The sequence below is a fragment of the Nycticebus coucang genome, chromosome 6 (assembly GCF_027406575.1).
Source record: "Nycticebus coucang isolate mNycCou1 chromosome 6, mNycCou1.pri, whole genome shotgun sequence".
Taxonomy (NCBI): Eukaryota; Metazoa; Chordata; class Mammalia; order Primates; family Lorisidae; genus Nycticebus; species Nycticebus coucang.
In genome coordinates, this window is record NC_069785.1 from 23,443,643 (window position 1) to 23,469,150 (window position 25,508).

Below are 25,508 nucleotides of genomic sequence, written 5' to 3' on the forward strand. Positions count from 1 at the left end.
CACAGGATGAGCATGCTCAAACTGATTTAGGGTAGATCCACAGAAGTTCAGTCACCAGATCATAAGGTATTCACGTCTTACCACGCAAGTTATTGCCAAAGTACACTCTAAAAGGGTTATAACAAGTTTGTTTTTTTTTATACAGACAGTGGTCCTACTATGTTGTTGTTGAACTCCTGGCCTCAAACAGTTCTCGCTCATTGGCCTCCAGAGTACTGGGATTACAGGCCTGACCCGCTGCAACTGGCCTAAGTTGCTTCTTCAGTACATAATCAAATCAAAGTATCTGCCCATTTGCTATTTGGTGCTTGTCAGTTTCTTACTGATTCAGCAACCTTTTATGTACATAATTTGATAAATTTTCTCCCAGTATGTAGCCTGTCCTTCTTTTTACCTTTTAAAACTAATGTAATCAGTCATTTATGATTTGTGTTTATGTATATTACCTGATACATTTTTTCCTTAAGACCATAAAGATCTATCTAACCTTTACAGTTTCGCCTTTTGCAAAAGTGGAATTTTGACCTTTTAGTAGAAGTGCAATTTACTTTACATGCATGGAATGAGAATAGGGATCTAATTTTTAAAGTTTGTTTACTAATACTGTACATTATGGATTAGTTATTTGCTACCCACTTCCTTTTTGGTTTTTGTTTGTTTGTTTTTGAGACAGAGCCTCAAGCTGTTGTCCTGGGTGGAATGCTATGGCATCACAGCTCACAGCAACCTTCAACTCCCGGGCTTAAGCAATTCTCTGTCTCAGCCTCCCAAGTAGCTGCAGTAACTCACGCCTGTAATCCTAGCACTCTGGGAGACCAAGGCAGGTTGATTGCTTGAGCTCAGGAGTTTGAAATTAACCTGAGCCAGAGTGAAATCTCTACAAAAAAAATAGAAAACTAGCCAGACATTGTGGCAGGCACCTGTAGTCCCTGCTTTTTGGGAGGCTGAGGCAAGAGATTCTCTTGAGCCAAGAGTTTAAGGTTGCTGTGAGCTATAACGCCATGGCACTCTACCCAGAGTGACGGAGGGAGACTCCGTCTCAAAAAAACAAAAAGAAAGAAAAGAAAAGAAGGCAAAATTTTACCGTCGGTCTTGGAAGTGGGTAAATGGCTCTTGGTATTTATTTTAAACACGTATGCATATATGTTCTCAACGTATTTTGTGTGTTACTGAATTATAAAAGCTTAAGAATTAGTTGGCAGATTTTTTACAAGTAAAAGGTAAATCAGCCTTATAAACCAACAGTTGTACTCTTAGAAGAAATAAAAACATTGATAACAAAGTATTGTTAACATAGCAGCATGAATGAATCTCTGAAAACATTGTTAGGCCATAAAAAGTCAGGCACAAATGAATATATATTATATAAATGATTCCATTTAGATGAAATCTAAGAATAGGCAAAACTAATGTATGCTGATAAAAATCAAGATTAGTTACCTACAGGTGTAGAGGACTTACTGAAGAAGAGGGTGCAAAGCAACTTTCAGAGTGATAGAAAGGGTCTATATCTTAGGAGAAAACTAATCTGTTATTTTATTCCTTCTGAAACTATTTGCTTCCTTTTTTTGGTAGGTGGTGCTTTCTACACAGCAGAGACTAGTGAAAATGCAAAGTGGCATTATTATAACTCCTGGGCACATATCCTCCATGCTACAGCATTGTGGCTTACAAGCACAGGCTTCGTTGTTGCTGACCCAGATGAAGGAGCATCTGATCTCTCGAGGCCGGTAACACCAACTTCCATGTGTCAGGGGTCATCATCTGGGACTACAGTAAAGTCCCCAGAGGATGTCTACACTGATAGGTTTCATCTTATTTTAGGTCAGTAAAAGAGCTTACAAGCTTAACTTACAGGGGATTATTATTAAATTTTGCCTCACGGCCTGTTTCCTCTTGGGGGCTGTCACTTTATTCTTTCTTAGGTGTTAGCGACTGCCTTGACATGTATACTGGGTAAACTTATGTACCAGATGTATATGACAGATGTTATTAGTTTAAGTCTAGAACCCTATTACAAGTTGACCTAAGAATAAAATCAAATAAATTATGGATTTGTAGGAGAAGGCTCTTTCCACATGACTTTTAAAAGATCCTTATGAAGTTTCTCAGCACATATACATACATATATAGCATATATAAACATTATATATATACACACATACATACATACATATATATATGATAATATCAGGCTCAGTGCCTATAGCTCAGCTAGCTAGGGCGCCAGCCACATACACCAGAGCTGGCAAGTTTGAACCCAGCCCTGGCCTACCAAACAATGACAAGTGCAACCAAAAAATAGCCGGGCACTGTGACAGGCACCTGTCATCCCAGCTACTTAGGAGGCTAAGGCAAGAGAATCGTGTAAGCCCAAAAAGAGTTTGAGTTTGAGGTTGAGCTGTGACATCACAGCACTCTACTGAGGGCAACATAGTGAGACTCTGTCTCAAAAAATAAAAAAATAATATCAATGGGGCAGCACCTGTGGCTCAGTGGGTAGGTTGCCAGCCCCATATATACCAAGGGTGGTGGGTTCAAACCTGGCCCCGGCCAAACTGCAACAAAAAAATAGCCGGGCGTTGTGGTGGGTGCCTGTAGTCCCAGCTACTTGGGAGGCGGAGGCAAGAGAATTGCCTAAGCCCGAGAGCTAGAGGTTGCTGTGAGCTGTGACACTACAGGCACTCTACTGAGGGTGACAAAGTAAGACTCTGTCTCTAAAAAGAAAAATAAAGAAAAAATAATACTGTGGAGTTTCCCCCTTGTTCTTAAGGATTGCAAGATTCTACAAAGTGGATTTAATAAAAGATCAAAGATTACTGAGATTTTTTAGATTTATGACATTTAACCCATTTTTTTAACCTTCCTGAAACTTTATATTTTAAAGTGAAGTATCGGGTGGCGCCTGTGGCTCAGTGAGTGGGGTGCCGGCCCCATATGCCGAGGGTGGCGGGTTCAAGCCCAGCCCCGGCCAAACTGCAACAAAAAAATAGCCAGGCGTTGTGACTGGCGCCTGTAGTCCCAGCTGCTCGGGAGACTGAGGCAGGAGAATCGCGTAGGCCCAAGAGTTGGAGGTTGCTGTGAGCCATGTGACGCCACGGCACTCTACCCAGGGCGGTACAGTGAGACTCTGTCTCTACAAAAAAAAAATAATAATAATAAAATGAAGTATCTTCCTAAGATAATATGGTGCTATAATTGGTTTTTCATATTTAACCTAGTTCCAAGGAAATAAACTACAAGATCATTACCTATAAAGAAATTATTGACTAAATGAAATATAAAGCTTATAAAGGCAAAAGAATATATTCAATTTATGGGTCATAGAATTTCTATTATTATCCACTCCCAAGCTAGACATGACTAGATTCCTATTATCATTCAGTATATTAAAAATGTGTAGGCTGGGCATAGTGTCTCATGCCTGTAATACTAGCACTCTGGAAAGCTGAGGTGGTTGGATTGCCTGAGCTCACAGGTTCAAGACCATCCTGAGTCAGAGCGAGACCTCGTCTTTAAAATAGCCGGGTATTGTGGCGGGTGCCTGTAGTCCTAGCTACTTGGAAGGCTGACACAAGAGAATCGCTTGAGCCCAAGAGGTTGAGGTTGCTATGAGATGTGACACCACGGCCCTCTACCAAGGACAACAAAGTAAGACTCTGTCTCCCAAAAAAAATTTGTTTTCAGTTGCCTTAAGATGACAGCTTTTTGAAAACAAGCTTATAGAATGAAGGATTATAGAGTTATAAGGTATTAAGTTTAACTACCTGAGTTCAAATTCTTGATGCCATGGTGTTATGACTGACCTTAAAAAAATTAAATTCAAACTCACAAGTATTTGTTGAATACAAATATAAATAAATAAATTGCAACCAGGCATGGCGGCTCATACCTAGCACTCTAGAAGGCTAAGGCAGGTGGATTGCTTGAGCTCAGGAGTTCAAGACTAGCCTGAGCAAGAGAGAGACCCCCATCTCGTCTAAGAATAAAAAAACTAGCTGGGCGTTGTGGCATATGCCTGTAATCCCAGCTACTCCGGAGGCTGAGGCAAGAGGATTGCTTGAGCCAAGAAGTTTGAGGTTGCTGTGAGCTATGGTAATGCCAGGGCACTCCACCCAGGGCAACAAAGTGAGACTCTGTCTCTAAACTAATAAGGAAGGAAATAAATAAATAACGTAAGTTATATGTACTTACTTGTCTGTCTAAAATTGAGTAGTAGGCTCGGCACCCATAGCACAGTGATTGCAGTGCCAGCCACATACACCGAGGCTGGCAGGTTCAAACCCTGGTCAGCTACACAACAATGATAACTGCAACAAAAAATAGCTGGGCATTGTGGTGGACGCCTGTAGTCCCAGCTACTTCGGAGTCTGAGGCAAGAGAATTGCTTGAGCCCAAAAGTTGGAGGTTTCTGTGAGCTATTACGCCACAGCACTGTACCGAGGGCGCAGGGAGACTCTATCTCCAAAAAATAAATAAATAAAAATAAAATTGGAGTGGTCGTGTGGTGGCGTGTCGGAAACCGGTAGCGTTTGCAGCATGGCTGACCAATTGACTGAAGAGCAGATTGCAGAATTCAAAGAAGCTTTTTCACTATTTGACAAGGATGGTGATGGAACTATAACAACAAAGAAATTGGAAACTGTAATGAGGTCTCTTGGACAGAATCCCACAGAAGCAGAGTTACAGGACATGATTAATGAAGTAGATGCTGGTGGTAATGGCACAATTGACTTCCCTGAATTTCTGACAATGATGGCAAGAAAAATGAAAGACAGAGACAGTGAAGAAGAAATTAGGGAAGCATTCCGTGTGTTTGATAAGGATGGGAATGGCTATATCAGTGCAGCAGAGCTTCGCCATGTGATGACAAACCTTGGAGAGATGTTAACAGATGAAGAGGTTGACGAAATGATCAGGGAAGCAGATATTGATGGTGATGGTCAAGTAAACTATGAAGAGTTTGTACAAATGATGATAGCAAAGTGAAGACATTGTACAGAATGTGTTAAATTTCTTGTACAAAATTGTTTATTTTCCTTTTCTTTGTAACTTACCTGTAAAAGGTTTCTCACTACTGTCAAAAAAATATGCATGTATAGTAATTAGGACTTCATTCCTCCATGTTTTCTTCCCTTATCCTTATCTTACTGTCATTGTCCTGAAACCTTATTTTAGAAAATTGATCAAGTAACATGTTGCATGTGGCTTACTCTGGATATATCTAAGACCTTCTGCACATCTAAACTTAGATGGAGTTGGTCAAATGAGGGAACATCTGGGTTATGCCTTTTTTTAAAGTAGTTTTTTTTAGGAACTGTCAGCATGTTGTTGAAATGTGGAGTTGTAACTCTGCGTGGACTATGGACAGTCAACAATATGTACTTAAAAGTTTGCACTATTGCAAAACGGGTGTATTATCCAGGTACTTGTACGCTATTTTTTTTTTTTTGTACTGCTGGTCCTGTACCAGAAACATTTTCTTTTATTGTTACTTGCTTTTAAACTTTGTTTAGCCACTTAAAGAAAATCTGCTTATGGCACAATTTGCCTCAAATCCATTCCAAGTTGTGTATTTGTTTTCCAATAAAAAAATTACAATTTACCCAAAAAAAAATAAAATAAAATTGGGCTCAGCGCCAGCCACGTAACACCAGAGCTGGCGGGTTCAAATCCAGCCCGGACCTGCCAAACAACAATGACAACTACAGCGAAAAACTAGCCAGGTATTGTGGCGGGTGCCTATAGCTCCAGCTACTTGGGAGGCTGAGGCAAGAGAATCGCTTAAGCCCAGGAGTTGGAGGTTGCTGTGAGCTGTGATGCCACAGCACTCTACCCAGGGCAATAGCTTGAGGCTCTGTCTCAATAAAATAAAATGGAGTAGTAATAATTGTGCTTACTTTATCAGGTATTTTGAGTATGTAATAGAATGACATATGCATAAAGCATACTGCCTGGTACATGATAATCACTCAATTATAGACAAAATAAAATTATAGGCTCAGCTCCCATAGCTCGGTGGTTAGGGCACCAGCCACATACACTGGTTAGAACCCACCCTGGGCCAGCTAAACAGTAACAACTATGACAAAAAATAGCTGGGTGTTGTGGTGGGCGCCTGCAGTCCTAGCTACTTGGGAGGCTAAGGCAAGAGAATCACCTAAGCCCAAGAGTTTGAGGTTGCTGTGAGCTGTGATTCCACAGCGCTCTATTGAGAGCGCCATAGTGAAACTCTCAAAAAAATAAAATAAAGTTATAAAACTCTGCACGTGGGGCGGCGCCTGTGGCTCAGTGAGCAGGGTGCCGGCCCCATATACCGAGGGTGGCGGGTTCATACCCAGCCCCGGCCAAACTGCAACAAAAAAAATAGACGGGCGGGCGTTGTGGCGGGCACCTGTGGTCCCAGCTACTCGGGAGGCTGAGGCAGGAGAATCGCCTAAGCCCAGGAGTTGGAGGTTGCTGTGAGCTGTGTGACGCCACAGCACTCTACCGAGGGCAATAAAGTGAAACTCTGTCTCTACAAAAAAATATATAAAAAAAAAAAAAAAACTCTGCATGTGAAGTTCTCTGGTACAATTTTATTGCAATTTTTACATCTTTGAAATGTTTCACAGCAACTAAGCAACTAGTGTACAAGCCCAGTTGTGGTTATTTGTATATTGTAGATAAAAATAAACTATTAAAGACGTGTCGTATCACTTAACTGTCTAGAGTCTTAAATTCATTGTGATTTATTTGCATGACATTTTTGCTAAGCTTATGTATACATCTTGTCAAAATAGAAGATTAACTATCGGCTGGGTGCCCATAGCTCAGTGTTTAGAGCGCCAGCCCCATATACCAGGGATGGTGGGTTCAAACATGACCCAGGACTGCTAAACAGAAAAAAATTAAAAAGTAGAAAATTAATTATTAAATAAAGAATCTCAATAAACCCTCCTCTTTTTTGCTTTCCACAGGAATCAGTGTGGAATTTCTGTGTTCTTTACGCTCAGATGCAACCATGGAAAGCATTACTGCCTGTTTAAATGCATTGCAGGCACTTCTGGATGTTCCTTGGCCCAGATCTAAAATTGGCAGTGATCAGGTGATTTCTTGGGGGGTTTTGTAAAGCTTCTCTAGACATTAAGGAACAGAATCATGTTTAGGTTACTACAATGAAAACAATGTGAACACAAATTTAAAAAAAAAAAGAAAACAAAAAACTAGACAGCTGTACAGCTAGGCCTTGTGATCCAGAATGCCATCAACACATGTGGTAACCCAGGAGCAATCAGCCTCTGACCACCACATTCCATCTCTGCTTTTTTCTGCAATGATGGGGAAGCTCTATATTACATTATCCAGAACATTAGCCACTAGTTATATATGGCATTCATTTCTTTGTCTCTTTTTGTTTTTGTGCATCCTTTTCTTTGTATGTCTGTATGTCTGTAACTTACATTCCATTTCCCCAAGAGAGTCTGATTGGTTTGTGTGATTACTATTCATTGCAAAGTATTCTTTTTGGCTGAGTTCTCCCTTAGGTCCACTCCAAGAAATGGCTGACTAGCCTATAGATGGAGTTAGGCACTAAGGTCTGACTCATTTGTGGCCATAGTAAAAGGATTGCTGTATAAAGTATGGTGCTTCCTTTGACTGCTTTTCTCAAGAGCAAGTATGCAGGCCAACCACAGTGGATCACTTGAGATCAGGAGCTCGAGACCAGCCTGAGGAAGAGTGAGACTAAAAATAGAAAAATTAGCCAGACATGGTGGTAGAGGCCTGTAGTCCCAGCTACTTAGGAGTCTGAAGCAAGAGTCTGATCCCAAAAGTTTGAAGTTGCTGTAAGCTATGATGCCATGGGTACTCTAGCCTGGACAACAAAGTGAGACTCTGTCCCTGTCCCCAAATAAAAAGAGCAAGTATACACATGAACAGATGGTCTTAATGTCATGTTTAATCTAGTATGTCATTCTTACTGTTGACTCTTTGGTGGTAAGATAAATGGGTAGTATAATTTCTTCTCTACATAGACTATACTATAAACACTAACATTTATTAGGTTTAAAACAGGTTCCTGGGCGGCGCCTGTGGCTCAAAGGAGTAGGGCGCTGGCCCCATACACCGGAGGTGGTAGGTTCAAACCCAGCCCCGGCCAAAAAAAAAAAAAAAAAAAAACACATCAGGTTCCTACCCAACTTGGATTGGACTTAAATAAATCTTAAACTCTGGTGGTGCCTGTGGCTCAAGGAGTAGGGTGCCGATCCCATATGCCAGAGGTGGCAGGTTCAAACCCAGCCCCAGCCAAAAAAAAAAAAAAAAATCTTTAACTCTTTGTGCTTATTTATTTTCTCCATATATTAAAACAAATATTGTGGCTCAAGCCGCTAAGGCGCCAGCCACATACACCTGAGCTGGCGGGTTCAAATCCAGCCTGGGCCCACCAAACAACAATGACGGCTGCAACAAAAAAATAGCCGGGCCTTGAGGTGGGCGCCTGTAGTCCCAGCTACTTGGGAGGCTGAGACAGGAGAATTGCTTGAGCCCAGGAGTTGGAGGTTGCTGTGAGCTGTGACGCCACAGCTATCTACCCATGGCGATAGCTTGAGGCTCTGTCTCAAAAAAAAAAAAAAAAAAAATCTAGGTATCTACATGTTACCCTTTGCATTATTTTAGCCAAATAATCAGATGTTGTCTTAGAAATAATTTTTTTCTGTTTTCCCAGTTTAGCGTACCTGTGTGAAAATGATCTTTTGTCATTTTGACAAAAAATAATCTGGAATTGGTTTAAAATGGAACAAGTGTCAGATAACTTCACTGCACTAACATCTTTATTTTATATTACTAATTTGTTTTTTCTGAATTTTGTCATGGCATTTAACATTGATATTTTTTACCAAAACAGTTTCCCTCACATGTTTTCTGTGACAGGACTTGGGTATCGAGTTGCTAAATGTACTACATAGAGTGATTTTGACCAGAGAATCACCTTCCATTCAATTAGCTTCACTTGAAGTGGTAAGACAGATTATCTGTGCAGCTCAAGAACACGTGAGGGAGAAAAGACGCAGTGCAGAAGGTAAATGTTAACACTTAATGCCAAATTAACCATATAGCGTTGTTATTTTTTAAAGTATTATTTAATGTATCTGTGTGGTTTTGATACTCTATTTTGTATGGTACAAATGAAATGTGTCTAGGCATGGCTTTAAATCAGTGGTTCTCAACCTTCCTAATGCCGCAACAGTCCAAAGGGGTTGCGACCCACAGGTTGAGAACCGCTGATTTAAATCCTCTCTTCAAATCTTCTACATGTTGGCTTAGATATTGTCATTAGCCGAACTACTATTCTTAGGGAAAATGAGAAATATTTAACCTCCATAACTACTTTCTTGCTCAGTCTTTAATACCCACAACTTTAGTCATTAAATGTATTACCTATAACAGAAATTAACTAAATTGCCATCTACCAGAAACAAAGCAAGCACAAAAGTATTTATTAAACTATTATTTCTATCTTTTAGTCGATGATGGGGCTGCTGAAAAGGAAACCCTGCCAGAGTTTGGAGAGGGAAAGGATACGGGAGGACTTGTGCCTGGGAAGTCTTTGGTGTTTGCAACACTAGAATTGTGTGTATGCATTCTAGTTAGACAGCTCCCAGAACTAAATCCTAAACTGACAGGGAGCCCAGGAGTAAAAGCCACAAAGCCACAGATGCTGTCAGAAGATGGGAGTAGATTGGTTGCAGCTGCATTGGTTATTCTCTCTGAACTTCCTGCAGTGTGCTCTCCTGAAGGTATGCTATGATGTGATCGCTTAACCTAATATGTAAGGAAAGAAATGGTTTTAATAGATAATGGAGCCTATTGCTAATCTTTTTCTCATTAAGTGAATGCTAACCCAAGCATTTGGGTATTATCTTTAATCCTATAAGATTAGGATTACATTCTAGTGATTTGTTTTACTAAAAGGTTGAAAGTAAATATAGAGTCAACAAGTACGATCAATGGATATCCTCTTCCATGATTAACAATATTTTAACCAGTCACTAGGAATTACTGGCTCTTAGGCTTTTTTTTTTTTTTTGGTATGTAGTATCTCGTAGGCTTTTTCTGCCTCAGTGATGACACAAATTTGTCATCATATCCAGTTCTGTTTGGAATTGTGTCCATACTCTTTAACATAGTATTTAAGGATCTCCATATAGCTCTGCTGAGTCACTGCCATTTCCTGATTCCTGCTGTCTGTGAATCCTAAACTAAGAGGCTTCATGTTCATCCTTGTTCTGGGACTTAATTCTTAAAATTTTTCCTCCTTCAAAGTCAGCTCCAGGCCTATATCATCTGTACAGGCTTCCCTAAAAATTCTAGTTCTGTGATTTTTGGGGGGTTTTTTTGTGTATATACATATGTTATTTTTATATGTAGGTTTGTAGCTTTTATCTGTCAAATAGAAGCATTATTTGTAATTGATTATTATATTAAATATATAAAAATATATATATAGATGTATTTGTCTTGTTTCCAATTAAATTTTGTGTACATTGTGAAATCTAGCACAATAGGCATTTAGTACTTATAGGGAAGCATATTTCTCCTTAAGTGTGTCTTGACCAATTTATATGCTTTCTTAATTTCAACCTCATGACTTTAGCTTCAATTTAAATTAAAATCTATACTCCTTGTTCTTACACACTGTTGTATACCAAAAGAGTCAGAAAAAGTGACTAGCAGAGAATTAGGGGTAATTCATATAGGTTTTATTGGGTAGCCTCTAAGAAGATGAAATTGGCCATTTTAGCTTTAGTTTCTTCACTTTTATTTTAAACATAAAACCTGACTTTTTGACTTCTTAGTGGACTTGAAAACTTAATATTTTGTACTGCATGGATCTCCACAAATTTCTTGAAAAAAGTTATTAATCTGGGTGACACCTGTGGCTCAGTGAGTAGGGCGCCATCCCCATATACTGAGGGTGGCAGGTTCAAACCCGGCCCTGGCCAAACTGCAACAAAAAAATAGCCAGGCGTTGTGGTGGGCCCTGTAGTCCCAGCTACTCGGGAGGCTGAGGCAAGAGAATCACCTAAGCCCAAGAGCTGGAGGTTGCTGTGAGCTATGATGCTATGGCACTCTACCAAGGGCTACAAAGTAAGACTCTGTCTCTAAAAAAAAAAAAAAACAAAGAAAAAAGAGCTTAATGTAAAATAAATTCAAATAGATAGTAGTAATAGTTGCACAGCATTGTGAATGTACTTCTACCACTGTATTGTACATTTACAAGTGGTTAAAATAGTGACTTATACGTAAAATGTTATGTATATTTTACCACAGTAAAAAATAAATTCATTTGTCAATTGCCAAGTAAAACAAAATAAGACAACAAAAGCATAATGATGGGGGCCGGACACTATGGCTCACACCTGTAATCCTAGCACTCTGGGAGGCAGAGGTAGGTGGAGCTCAGGCAATCCACCTGCCAGGTTCCAGACCAGCCTGAGCCAGAGCGAGGCCTCACCTGTAAAAAATAGGCGGACCGGGGCAGCGCCTGTAGCTCAAAGGAATAGGGCGCTGGCCCCATATACCAGAGTGGAGGGTTCAAGCCCAGCCCTGGCCAAAAACTGCAAAAAAAATAAAAAAAAAAATAGGCAGACATTGAGGTGGGCGCCTGTAGTCCCAGCTACTAGGGAGGTTGAGGCAAGAGAATCAATTGAACCCAAGAGTTGGAGGTTGCTGTGAGCTAAGATGCCACAGTACTCTTCTGGGGGCAACAAAATAAAACTGTCTCAAAACAGAAAGAAAAAGCATAATGATACTAAGTGATTCCATTTAAATAACATCTCCAGCGGCATCTGTAGCTCAGTGAGTAGGGAGCCGGCCACATACACCCAGGCTGGCAAGTTCAAACCCATCCTGGGCCAGCTAAACAACAATGACAACTACTAGAAAAAATAGCCAGGTGTTGTGGCGGGTGCCTATAGTCCCGGCTACTTGGGAAGCTGAGGCAAGAGAACCGTCTAAGCCCAAGAGTTTGAGGTTGCTGTGAGCTGTGATGCCATGGTATTCTACCAAAGGTGACATTGTGAGACTCTGCCTCAAAAATAATAATAATATGATAATAACATCTCCAATTATAACCATCAAAATTTAATCCAACCCTAAAATTTTAGTAAAGTTACTTAAATTATCTTAGCTGTGTTATACTCCTATATGAAAAATCATCTTAAAATGCTAGAAATTTCTGACATTCTCTTACTCACTAATGGTTTCTTTTTGGGAAGTATATATATATATATTGAAATTCAGAGTGTTTTTAAAAATGTATCTTACAGGAAGCATCTCAATTCTTCCTACTATATTGTACCTCACAATTGGGGTCCTCAGAGAGACTGCTGTGAAGTTACCTGGGGGCCAGTTATCTTCAACGGTTGCAGCTTCCCTGCAGGCTCTAAAAGGAATACTATCTTCTCCCATGGCCCGAGCAGAAAAGAGCCATACTACTTGGACTGAACTTCTCCGAAGTGCTCTAACAACAATTCTTGACTGTTCAGATCCAGGTAAATAAGGCTATTGAAAATTTAGCAGTTCAGTTTGTTTTAAAACGTGAGAGGGGCCAGGTGTAGTGGCTCACACCTGTAATGCCAGCACTTGGGAGGCCAAGGCGGGTGGATTGCCTGAGCTCACAGGTTCAAGACCAACCTGAGCCAGAGCGAGACTCCCATCTCTAAAAAAAAATTGCCAGATGTTGTGGCAGGCACCTATAGTCCCAGCTACTTGGGAGGCTGAAGCAAGAGCATCACTTGAACCCAAGAGTTTGAGGTTGCTTTGAGCTATGACACCACGGCACTCTACCAAGGACAACATAGTGTGGCTCTGTCTCAAAAAAAAAAAAAAAAGTGAGAGGAACAGTTTTCTGAGGATAAGCTATTTACTTGTTCATGTTTGGCTGTCTCACCTACATATGGGTGAATATTGACTCACTGTGTGTATAGAGGGTATGTATAAGTAGATAGAAAATACCTATGTTAGCTGGGCATAGTTGCTCACACCTGTTTTTAATAGAGATAGGGTCTCATTCTTGCTCAGTCTGGTCTCAAACTCCTGAGCTTAAGTAACCTGGGCCTCCCGGAATGCTAGGATGACAGGCGTGAGCCACTGTGCCCGGCCAGAAAAGTCAGTTTCTTAAAAGATGAGAAAGCTTTCTCCAGGTTGGGCCCAGTGGCTCATGCCTGTCATCCTAGCACTTCGGGAGGCTGAGGCAGGTGGATTACTTGAGCTCATGAGTTTGAGACCAGCCTGAGTGCGACCCCATCTCCACTAAAAATTGGAGAAAAAAAACTGAGACAAGAGGATCACTTGAGCTCAAGAGTTTGAGGTTGCTGTGAGCCATGACACCATAGCCCTCTACTCAGGGCAACAGAGTGAGACCCTGTCTCAAAAAAAAAAAGAAAAAAATTTATAAGCTTTCTCCACATAGACATCACAGAAATGGATTCTAGATACAACACATTGATCAAAAACGTGGGGACTAAATATCATGGTGTATGTAAGTACAGAAGTATGGCAGTGGGTGCGGTTTTAAGGGGAAGAGTAGAAGAGTGATGAATTAGTGGGGAAATAAGTGAAGTTGGATGATATTTGGGACCAAATTATGGAGGGTTTGGCATGATTTGTAATGATTTTTTTTTTTTTTGAGACAGAGTCTCGTTATGTTGCCCTCAGTAGAGTGACATGGTGTCAAAGCTCACAGCAACCTCAAACTCTTGGGCCTAAATGAGTCTCTTGCCTCAGCCTCCCAAGTAGCTGGGACTAGAGGTGCCCACCACCACACCCGGCTATTTTTTTGTTGCAATTGTTTAGCTGGCCCGGGCCAGGTTCAAACCCGCCACCCTTGGTGTATGTGGCTGGCGCCCTGCCGACTGAGCTACGGGCACTGGCAATGATATGTAATTTGGACTGCTTTTAGTAGGCATGTGGAATTATTAAAGGCTTTTTAAGGAGAGAGATGTGATAGGATTTGCATTTCCAAAGGATCACATTTGTCTGCAGTATAAAGAAAACCAAACTGTTAAAGATGGATAATAGCAGTATGAATAAACAGGTCTAGAATAATGAAAATAAAATACTAAGCAGTTTTCAGCAGAATTTACTAATGGTTTGATTTAGAAACTGTAAGGGCAGGATAACTTGAGCACTCCTGGTACAGTTATTAGAAATAACCAAGTAAGGGCTTTCAGGGGTCAAGGGCAGTGAGTTGAATTTGAAATGCTTACTGGATAATTGAGTGGGGCAGATGTGTAGAGGTCTGGAGTTCAAGAGAGTAGTCTGGACTAGAGATAATTTTTGCGTACATGTATTTGAGAGTTGTCATCACAATCATTGGGATAATGAAATCACCCTACTTCAGTTTATGGATCAGGAAGAGAACTAAAATTCAAGGAAGATGAGAGGAGATAGACACAGAAGCATAAGAAAAGTTTTAACAGTGAGGAAGGGGTCAGTATAAAAAACTAGAGCTAAATTAAACAATATGGGGATTAATTTCCTGGTGTTGAGATATAAATGCAAGGTAGGTAAGGAAAAAAATCAAATATAGGCTTGTCTTCATAAGAAAAATAGCTGATGGGGCTCGGCACCTATAGCTCAGCAGTAAGGGTGCCAGCCACATACACCGAGGCTGGTGGGTTTGAATCCAGCCCAGGCCTGCCAAACAACAATGACAGCTACAACCAAAAAATAGGTTGGGTGCCTGTAGTCTCAGTTACTTGGGAGGCTGAGGCGAGAGAATCCCTTAAGCCCAAGAGTTTGAGGTTGCTGTGAGCTGTAACACTATGGCACTCTACCCAGAGCAACAACTTGAGACTGTGTCTCAAAAAAAAAAAAAAGAAAGAAAAGAAAAATAGCTGATGGGAAGGTTTAAGGTTAAGGAGTGCTTTTTTTTTTTTCCTTAATTGAGATAGAGTCTTTGTCACCCTCAGTAAAGTGCTGTGGCATCATAGCTCACATAAACCTCAAACTCTTGGGCTCAAGCAGTTCTCTTGCCTCAGCCTCCCTAGTAGCTGGGACTACAGGTGCCTGCCACAATGCCCAGCTATTTTAGCAGGCCCAGGCTGGGTTCAAACCCACCAGCCCCAGAGCCTGTGGCCAGTGCTCTAACCACTGACCTGCAGGTGCCCAGCGGAATACTATTTTTTTTGAAGAGGAGACTTTAGCATAAGTTCATATTTACAGAGAAAAAAAGAAGATAGAGATGGTATTGAAGTAAAAAGTATCAGAGGACTAGCCGAGAGCTGTGGCGGGTGCCTATAGTCCCAACTACCTGGGAGGCTGAGGCAAGAGAATCTCTTAAGCCCAAGAGTTTGAGGTTGCTGTGAGCTGTCACCCCCGGCACTCTACCCAGGGTGACAGCTTGAGATTCTGTCTCAAAAAAAAAAAAAGTATCAGAGGAGGCTCCGCACATGTGGCTCAAGCGGCTAAGGCACCAGCCACATACACCTGAGCTGGTGGGTTCTAATCCAGCCCGGGCTCGCCAAACAACAATGATGGCTGCAACCAAAAAAATAGCTAGGCATGCGGCAGGCGCCTGTAGTCCCAGCTACTTGGGAGGCGAAGGCAGGAGAATCGCTTGAGCCCAGGAGTTGGAGGTTGCTGTGAGCTGTGATGTCACTGCACTCTACCCAGGGTGACAGCTTGAAGCTGTGTCTCAAAAAAAAAAAAAAAAAGTATCAGAGGAAAGCAGAAGTACAATTTGTAACAGATTTAGAAGGATTAACCTCTGCCAGTATGAGGGAAGAACAAGAGTTAAGGATGGAAAGCAATAGGTATAAGTTGTACATTGGGCATTATGATGAGGTTGCCTCTTTAATCACACACAGAAAAGAATGAGGCTAGAACAGTTACTGAGAGAAATTAAAAGAGTTGACCATGACAGCTGCATAAGGAATTTCCCCGAAACTTAGTAGCTTAAAACAGTAAGCATTTGTTATCTGACAGTTTCTATGGGTCAGAGATTCAGGAGCAGCTCGGCTAGGTAGTTCTGGCTAAAGGTCTCTCATGAAGTTACTGTTAAGATGTTGGCCAGTGTCACCTGTGGCTCAGTGGGTAGTGTGCCGGCCCCATATACTGAGGGTGGCGGATTCAAACCCCGCCCTGGCCAAACCATAACAAAAAAATAGCCGGGCGTTATGGCAGGTCCCTGTAGTCCCAGCTACTCAGGAGGCTGAGGCAAGAGAATTGCCTAAGCCCGGGAGTTGGAGGTTGCTGTGAGCTGAGACGCCACAGCACTCTACCGAGGGCAATAAAGTGAGACTCTGTCTCTACCAAAAAAAAAAAAGATGTTGGCCAGTGTCAGGTGCAGTGGTTCACACCTGTAATCTCAATACTTTGGGAGGCCAGGATGGGAGGACTTCTTGAACCCAGGAGTTGAAGGCTATGTTGAGGTATGATCACTCTACTGTGCTCCAGTCTGGGTGACAGTGTGAGACCCCATCCAGGGCTTCAGATAGAGCAGTGGTTCTCAACCTGTGGGTCGCAACCCCTTTGTAACAATGAAACTACATCCTATATATCAGATATTTACATTACGATTCATAACAGTAGCAAAATTACCATTATGAAGTAGCAACGAAAATAATTTTATGGTTGGGGTCACCACAACATGAGGAACTGTGTTAAAGGGTTGCGGCATTAGGAAGGTTGAGAACCACTGAGCTAGAGGATTCTTTTGTGTGTGTGTGTGAGAGAGACAAGAGTTTCACTTGTCGCACACTATAGGGTGCTGTGATGTCTGCCTCCAACTCTTGGTCTCAAGTGATCCTTTTGCCTCAGTTTTTCTATTTTTAGTAGAGATGGTCTTGCTTTTTGCTTAGGCTGGTCTTGAACCTGTGAGCTCAAGTTATCCACCCGCCTTGGCCTCCCAAAGTGCTAGGATTACAGGCATGAGCCTCCAGGCCCGGCCTAGCGGATTCATTTCTAAGATGATTCATTCATATCGCTACTGACAAGAAGCCTCAGTTCCTCACCACAGAGGTTTCTGTATGGGGCTATTGCTAAGGAAACTTTGTATCTCTCCTAGGTAAAAGGAAGTCCGGGAAAGGAACTTTAGAGGAAACGGGAAGGGGAACTCAGGAGAACTTAACCTTACTGAGAATAAGACATGTTTACTAAACAGACTAGCTTACTGTCTTTTCACTGCCTTGCAGTTTCAAGTTGCTAAAAGTAACTAAAAATAACTGTGCTGTATGAAAAGCAGTATAGCCTCACAATTAACAGTATATTCTCTGGAATCAAACTTTCTACCTTTCTAATTGTGTGACTTGGGCAAATGATTGAAATTCTGAGTTTCAGATCCTTAAAATGAAGGGAATAAGAAAGAGTATTCGACTCATGGGTTAAGTAGTTAATGTATAGTAAGTGCCTGTAACAGTGCTGTCATGTTAACTTTAAGTGTAATCGTGTACACATTTTACCTTAAAATTATTCAGATGTCTTTTATAAAATAGATTCCACTCAGCTGCGCACAGTGGCTCACGCCTGTAATCCTAGCACTTTGGGAAGCTGAGTGGGTGGATTGCTTGAGCTCAGGACTTCTAGACCAGCCTGAGCACAAGGGAGACCCTGTCTTCAAAAAAAAAAATAGCCAGGTGTGAGGCAGCGCCTGTGGCTCAGTTGGTAGGGCGCCGGCCCCGGCCGAACTGCAACCAAAAAATAGCTGGGCGTTGTGGCGGGCGCCTGTAGTCCCAGCTACTTGGGAGGCTGAGGCAAGAGAATCGCTTAAGCCCAGGAGTTGGAGGTTGCTGTGAGCTGTGCAATGCCATGGCACTCTACCGAGGGCCATAAAGTGAGACTCTGTCTCTACAAAAAAAAAAAAAAAATAGCCAGGTGTTAGTTATGGCTGGCACCTGTAGTCCCAGCTGCTTGTGAAGGCTGAGGCAGGAGGATCGCTTAAGCTCAAGAGTTTGAGGTTGCTGTGAGCTGTGACACCACTGCATTCTACCAAGGGGACTGAGGGAGACTCTGTCTCAAAAAATAAAATAAATACGCCTACAGTCCCAGCTACTTGGGAGGCTAAGGCAAGAGAATCACTTAAGCCCAAGAGTTTTAGGTTGCTGTGAGCTGTGATGCTCCAGCACTCTACTGAGGGCGACATAGTGAGACTCTGTCTCAAAAATACATAAATAAAATAAAATTCCACTCGTCTGTAAAATTTTGCTTTCTTTGTCACAGTGTGTTCCAGGCTGGTGTCAGCTCAGATATTATTTCCTCAAGGCTTTCTCTGATCAACAGTGTAGACTATCCTGGGTCAATTTCAGTCATATATTTCTATGCCTTATCACTAGCTGAAATTCTTTGCTTCCCAGTTTATAGTGTATCTTCCCTGTAAGTGCCTAAAAGAGGCTGGACATAGTTTTTTCTTAAGTATTTGTTGAATGACTGTGACCAAAGCTGCTATATGTGTATACCATTTCTTCATAAGTAACAACCCTTTCTTTTTTTTTGAGACAGAGTCTCAAGCTATTGCCCTGAGTAGAGTGCAGTGGCATCACAGCTCACAGCAACCTAAACTCCTGGGCTCAAACGGTTTTCCTGCCTCAGCCTCCCAAATAGCTGGGACCACAGGCACCTGCCACAATGCCTGCCCATTTTTTTTGTTGTTGTTGGCAGTTGTCATTGTTCTTTAGCTGGCCCAGGCCGGGCTCAAACCCACCAGCCTCAGTGTGTGTGACCAGCGCCCTACCCACTGAGCTATGGGCACCTCCATAACAACCCATTCTTAAACAATTTAGTGAGTTGAATTTGCCACATTTTTCCTTTTTGAATAATATTGATTTTTCACACCACGTTCATTAAAATTGTTTAATGAGGGCAGTGCCTGTGGCTCAAAGGGGTAGGGCGCTGGTCCCGTATGCTGGAGGTGGTGGGTTCAAACCCAGACCTGGCCAAAAAGCACACACACACACACAAAAAGGTGGCTGAAGCAATTGAATTGCTGATTAAGGGACAAGAACATAAAAAAAGAAAGAAAGAAAGAAAGAAATTTAAAAAAAAATTGTTTAATGAGAATATGGCATTGGAAAATGAAATTAGATTACTTCTGATAAAAAATTTCTTCAAGGGCGGAGCCTGTGGCTCAGTGAGTAGGGCACTGGCCCCATATGCCGAGGGTGGCGGGTTCAAGCCCAGCCTGGCCAAACTGCAACCGAAAAATAGCCGGGCGTTGTGGCGGCGCCTGTAGTCCCAGCTGCTCGGGAGGCTGAGGCAAGAGAATCTCGTAAGCCTAAGAGTAGAGGTTGCTGTGAGCCGTGTGACGCCACGGCACTCTACCCAGGGCGGTACAATGAGACTCTGTCTCTACAAAAAAAAAAAAAAAATTTTTCATCAAATTGATTGTGGTCTTCATAGCTGTTTTCAGGTTTTTCCTTACTGTGAAATGGCGTGTATAGAAAAAGTGCTGGGCAGCGCCTGTGGCTCAAAGGAGTAGGCGCCAGCCCCATATGCCAGAGGTGGCCGGTTCAAGCCCAGCCCTGGCCCAAAAACAAAAAAAAAAAAACAAGAAAAAGTGCTGGCTCTGTTCCTGTGACTCAAGCAGCTAAGGCGCCAGCCACATACACCTGAGCTGGCAGGTTCAAATCCAGCCTGGGCCCACCAAACAACGATGACAACTATAACCAAAAAAAAAGCCAGGCATTGTGCCAGGAGCCTGTAGGCCCAGCTACCTGGGAGGCGGAGGCAGGAGAATCGCTTGAGCCCAGGAGTTGGAGGTTGCTGTGAGCTGTGATGCTTCGGCACTCTACCCAAGGTGACAGCTTGAGGCTCTGTCTCAAAAAAAAAAAAAAAGAACAGAAAAAAAAAAGAAAAAGTGCTAAGATATTTTCACTGATACATTTATTATCAAAATACTTTAAACTTAAAGAATAAAACAATTTTATTAACAAGCATTTCTGTGTTGCTGCATAGTAAAATTAATAACATGATAGCTAATATATATTGAGTAGTGTAAGTAATATGCTATTCTCTTTTTTCTTTTTTCTTTTTCTTCTGAGTTCTGAATATGCTATTCTAAATTATTTAAATGGATTAAGTCATTTACTTCTTATCACATTATAAATGTGAGTCTGTTGTTATCTTCATATTATAGATGAGAAAACCAAAAATAGAGTTAGGTTTACAAGGTGTCACACAACTAATAAATGTATATTGCTGGTAAATGTGTATATGTATTTACTAATGTGTTTACCTTTGAACACTATAACTACTTTGGTAATTCTTGTCTCTAGAATTGCTTACAATGTACATCTTACTATGTACATTTCCAGTGTTCAGTGTTTATTGTCTGTATCTTTTATATACACATAAGAAAATGTTATGGCTTGGCACCTGTAGCTCACGCGGCTAGGGCACCAGCCACATACACCAGAGCTGGTGGGTTCAAATCCAGCCTGGGCCTGCCAAACAACCATGACCAAGTAGCTGGGCCTTGTGGCGGGTATAGTAGTCCCAGCTACTTGGGAAGCTGAGACAAGAGGATTGCTTAAGCTCAAGAGTTTGAGGTTGCTGTGAGCTGTGACGCCATGGCACTCTACCCAGGGCAATAGCTTGAGACTCTGTCTAAAAAAAAAAAAAGTGTTACTGCCAAACTGAAGACAGCTTCACACAGATATGTAAAGCAGTATATATGGTGTTTCTAATAGATCATTTCTCTTTAGTTGATGGAACACACCAAGAACTTGACGAAATCAGTCTACTTACTGCTATCACAGTATTTATTTTGTCTGCCAGTCCAGAAGTAACTATCATCCCATGCCTCCAGGAGCGTTGTATTAAGAAATTTAAGGCTACTCTTGAGATAAAAGATCCTGTGGTAAGTGTCTTTTAGCAAAGAGATATTTGGGGGAGGAGGATTGTTTGTTTGCAGTTTTTGGCTAGGGCTGGGTTTGAACCCACCACCTCTAGCATATGGAGTCGGTGCTCTACTCCTTTAAGCCATAGGTGCCGCCCTAGCAAAGAGATATTTGTAATAGGAATATGTTTAGGCTTTTGCAAAACTTTTCTTTGTGATTTTGTTAGCTCCAACAAGAAGTATCAGACACAATTTTTTTTTTAGTTTTAGATTTGGAATTAATTTCTATTCCTAAAGTGACAAAGACAAATAATTTTATGGCCTTGTTCTTTTTTGAGCAGAGTCTCACTTTATCACCCTCGGTAGAGTACTGTAGCGTCACAGCTCATGGCAACCTCCAGCTCATGGGCTTAGGCAATTCTCTTGCCTCAGCCTCCTGAGTAGCTGGGACTACAGGCATCCGCCACAACGCCCAGCTATTTTTTTGTTGCAATTTGGCCAGGGCTGACGCCCTATTCACTGAGCCACAGGCACCAACCTGGCCTTGTTCTTTGGCCTCAAGGTTAGAGAATATAGTGAAAAAAAGAAAATATTAAAAAAACTAAATTTGAAATGGGAATCTTAAAATTGATTTAGCTCTATAACTTTTTAAGGTGCTTTTATAAGATACTTTATTGAAAGGATATTTAAAAAATGAGAGGGGGGCAGTGCCTGTGGCTCAAAGGGGTAGGGTGCTGGTCCCATATGTCGGAGATGGCAGGTTCAAACCCAGCCCTGGCCAAAAACCACAAAAAATAAATAAATAAATAATGAGAGGTTATTTCAAGATAGAAACAAAAGGAAGTGGAGTCCAGGTTCTGGGTGGGCAACATGGCCTTTATTCACTTTGGTGTGAGAAGGCTGAGTTTGAAAAAGAAGTCAGTACGTAGGTTAAGACAGGGTGGGAATATAAGAGTTGAGGGAGTGGGGTTTGGTGCACTGATTCCTTCCTGGGCAGGACTTATGTACTCATTTCTGTGTCCCTGCACTGGAGATACTATTTGGGCGGGTTCCTGCAGTGGGGCCAATCCTTTATTACAGTGGATTCCTTTTTTTTTTTTTCTTTTTCAGACAGAGTCTCACTTTGTTGTCCTTGGTAGAGTGCCAAGGCATCATGTCATAGCTCACAGCAACCTCCAACTCTTAGGCCCAAGCAATTCTCTTGCCTTAGCCTCCCAAGTAGCTGGGAGTACAGGTGCCTGCCACAAGGCCCCACTTAGAGATAGGGTCTCGCTTTTGCTCAGACTGGTCTCAAACTCATAAGCTCAGGCAATCCACCCATGTTAGCCTCCCAGAATGCTAGGATTACGGGAGTGAGCCACTGTGCCCGGCCACAGTGGATACCTTTAATTTAAAAAAAAAACATCGAAGGAAGACTCCAGCACATGTCTTCAATAATACGATTGTGAGATAATAGATTTCATTCCAAAAACAATACATGCAAGTTGATACCATCCTTTTATGTCCCCTTTATTTGCTAGATTGACTTTCTGTTCTTTTATGTGCTACAAAATAAGTTTGTGGCTTCTGATCTCAAATTTATCTATTAAAAATAAAGAAGATTTTTTTCTCTCAGAAAAAACAATTATCAAAATATCATCATAGGTGGATGCAAACAAGCTGTTGAAACATTAAGCCCATACCTGTTATCCTAGCGCTATGGGAAATAAAGGTGAGAGAATCCCTTGAGGCCAGTAATTCAGTACTAGCCGGGGCAACATAGCAAGACTCCATCTCTACAAAAAGTAAAATAAAATATCCAGACATGGTGGCATGTGCCTGTAGTCCCAGATACTTGGGAGACAGAGCAGAAGGAAAACTTGAACCCAGGAGTTTGAAATTGCAGTGAGCTGTGATCAGTCCCCTGTATTCTAGCCCCATCACTAGAGTGAAACTCTATCTCAAACAAAACACACACACACACAATTAACTCAATAAAATGATTTATATGCTTGATGTATAGCCATCTCCTCTTTCTGTCCCATTCCTTGCCTGATGCCTACAGGAGCTTTGTGTAGCAGCCTCCAAGTGGTGATGCTGAGGCATGATGACACACCATTACTGTGGTCCAAACATAGTTCCTTGAAACCTTCGGAACTTGACATTTGAATAAATGTCCAATATGTGTAATTTTTATCTAAAACATTTTCGAAAATCATCAAAATACATTTCAAGTTTGTGTGTACAGGGCCTAGTGCAGTGGCTTTTGCCTGTAATCCTAGCACTTTGGGAGGCTGAAGCAGGTGGATTGCCTGAGCTCACAGATTCGAAACCAGCCTGAGCCAGAGCAAAACCCTGTCTCTACAAGTAGCTGGGCCTTGTGGCAGGGGCCTGTAGTCCCAACTACTTGGGAGGCTGAGGCAAGAGAATCGCTTAAGCCCAAGAGTTTGAGCTTGCTGTGAGCTGTGACACTATGGCACTCTACCAGAGGCAACAAAGTGAGACTCTGTCTGAAAAAAAAAAGAAAAGTTTGTGTGTATGTTGGTTTTGGTTTTGGAATTTTTCTACATTGTAGAGAAGGACATGAGGGGGGAAATGGGAACTAGGAAAAAAAACAATAAAAATTAATTGTTTATAGTTATCCTTCTCTATTTTACTCGTATGCCTGTATCCCATTCTAAACCGTTACAATCACTGTTGGTATCAAAGTTTGAATAGCTGTTGGCACTTGCACTATTATTTTTTATTTATTTATTTTTTTTTTGTAGAGACAGAGTCTCACTGTACCGCCCTCGGGTAGAGTGCCGTGGCATCACACGGCTCACAGCAACCTCTAACTCTTGGGCTTACGCGATTCTCTTGCCTCAGCCTCCCAAGCAGCTGGGACTACAGGCGCCTGCCACAACGCCCGGCTCTTCACTTGCACTTTTTAAAGTAAAGGTAAATTAGGCTCGGTGCCTGTAGCTCAAGCAGCTAGGGCGCCAGCCACGTAACACCAGAGCTGGAGGGTTCAAATCCAGCCCAGGCCTGCCAGACAGCAATGACAACTACACCAAAAATTAGCCAGGTGTTGTGGCAGGCACCTGTAGCCCCAGCTACTTGGGAGGCTGAGGCAAGAGAATCGCTTGAGCCCAAGAGTTTGAGGTTGCTGTGAGCTGTGATGCCACAGCACTCTACCCAGGGCGACAAGGTTGAGACTCTGTCTCAAAAAAAAAAAAGTAAAGATAAATTAGTAATAAATTTAAATACCTTTGCTTCTTTAACTGCAACGAATTCTCATGTACTTTGTTTTTTAAATTAACGGTTCATGTTATTTGTGTCTCTTATCTAATTAGGTACAAATCAAGACCTATCAGCTCCTACATTCCATTTTTCAATATCCAAATCCAGCTGTTTCCTACCCTTACATTTACTCTTTGGCATCCTTTATTGTGGAAAAACTGAAGGAAATACACAAGAGAAAACCTGAAAGCACTACTGAGCTTCAGATCTTTCAAGAAAGCATGAAAGTTTTGGAAACACTGGTTAATGTTGCAGAAGAACAGCATCGTAAGTGTCAGCACTAACTACATACATGCTAACTCAGAAGCTCCCCAATATCAAAATTAAGTGTTGTTTAAATTATAAAACATTAGGCTAGTCATACCTGTATTTCACATTCATTGAAAGATAGGTGTTATGTTCATTCCAAGTATTGATATTATTTAATATTAATTTAGGAGAAGAAATTGGAAGAATTGTTTTCCTCCTTAGAGGGAAAGTACGTGTACAGATCAAGTGCCTTCACAGCCTTGTATAATGGACACGTACATCCAGAACTTACATGGTATGTTTACTTTCTAGGCTCTCAGCTGGTGGCCTGTCTTTTACCCATCCTCATTTCCTTCCTTTTGGATCAGAATGCTCTGGGATCTGCAACTTCCACAATGAGAAATTTACATGACTTTGCTTTGCAAAATCTCATGCAGATTGGGCCTCAGTTTTCATCAGTTTTTAAAAGTTTAATGGCTTCTTCTCCTGCCCTGAAAGCTCGCCTTGAGTCTGCTGTAAAGGGCAATCAGGAAAGTATCAAAGTCAAGATACCAACATCATCTAAGAACCCTGGAAAGAATTCAAGCATCCAATTAAAGACCAGTTTCCTCTGATATTATGTTTTTTGGAATAGTAAGCACCTTTTATATAAATAATACTTGATCATTTCCTTCTCTTTGGGGACAAAAGTGACATTTTAGACCTAAGTGCACTTGGAGATCTAGTTGATTATTTTACCTTAAATAGCTATGACTTTTCCAAGTAAAAGCATACTTAACATTTTTTGTGAGTTTTTTTCCATTTAGTAAGACAACAGAGCTATCAGAATTCTTGCCCTAGATTTTAAGGAAGTGCTAAAGAACTAAGCTTACTAAATCCACAGCTTTAAAGATTAAATGGATTTCTTCTAACAGTCCACACGCACAATATACTTAATACTGTGACAGATATTGATTGGACTCTAGTATAAATTAGCTGCACTTAACATTGTATCCCAGTTGCTAATTTAAAATTCTGCCTTATTCAGTAATTGTGTTAAACTTTCTTGGATTTATCAAACAAGATAAATGATTGGAAAACTACTTACGAAACTTGGTCTAGAATCTCCCAATGTGCAAATTAATAACAGCCTTACAGTGTGACTTACAATTTGGTATTTATAAATACTACGACTTTTTAC

At 41.4% G+C, this 25,508-nt stretch overlaps 2 protein-coding genes across 5 annotated transcripts in view; both read left to right on the top strand.

Annotated features, from left to right (window-relative positions):
* HEATR5A (HEAT repeat containing 5A) overlaps nt 1-24,999 on the top strand; it is a 143,591-nt gene extending 118,592 nt beyond the window's left edge. For 3 of the 4 annotated variants that reach the window (XM_053594901.1, XM_053594903.1, XM_053594902.1), the window contains 8 exons: nt 1,576-1,824; nt 6,960-7,087; nt 8,914-9,061; nt 9,507-9,779; nt 12,312-12,536; nt 20,685-20,839; nt 24,133-24,346; nt 24,641-24,999. In XM_053594901.1, coding sequence (XP_053450876.1) covers nt 1,576-1,824; nt 6,960-7,087; nt 8,914-9,061; nt 9,507-9,779; nt 12,312-12,536; nt 20,685-20,839; nt 24,133-24,346; nt 24,641-24,942 — 1,694 coding nt within the window. In that variant the 3' untranslated portion in view covers nt 24,943-24,999. Of the gene's footprint in view, nt 1-1,575; nt 1,825-6,959; nt 7,088-8,913; nt 9,062-9,506; nt 9,780-12,311; nt 12,537-20,684; nt 20,840-24,132; nt 24,347-24,640 lie in introns of those variants that run through there. The other variant, XR_008380734.1, reaches the window with a different exon arrangement.
* On the top strand, nt 4,465-5,627 carry LOC128588220 (calmodulin-alpha-like). Its single transcript, XM_053594909.1, has one exon. It carries the CDS (start codon nt 4,540-4,542, stop codon nt 4,987-4,989), a length of 450 nt encoding a protein of 149 aa, XP_053450884.1. The 5' UTR covers nt 4,465-4,539; the 3' UTR covers nt 4,990-5,627.
* Nucleotides 25,000-25,508: the final 509 nt, after the last annotated feature.

Coding starts and splice junctions, on each gene's coding strand:
- LOC128588220 (XM_053594909.1), top strand. CDS start 4,540: ATGGCTGACCAATTGACTGAAGAGCAGATTGCAGAATTCAAAGAAGCT.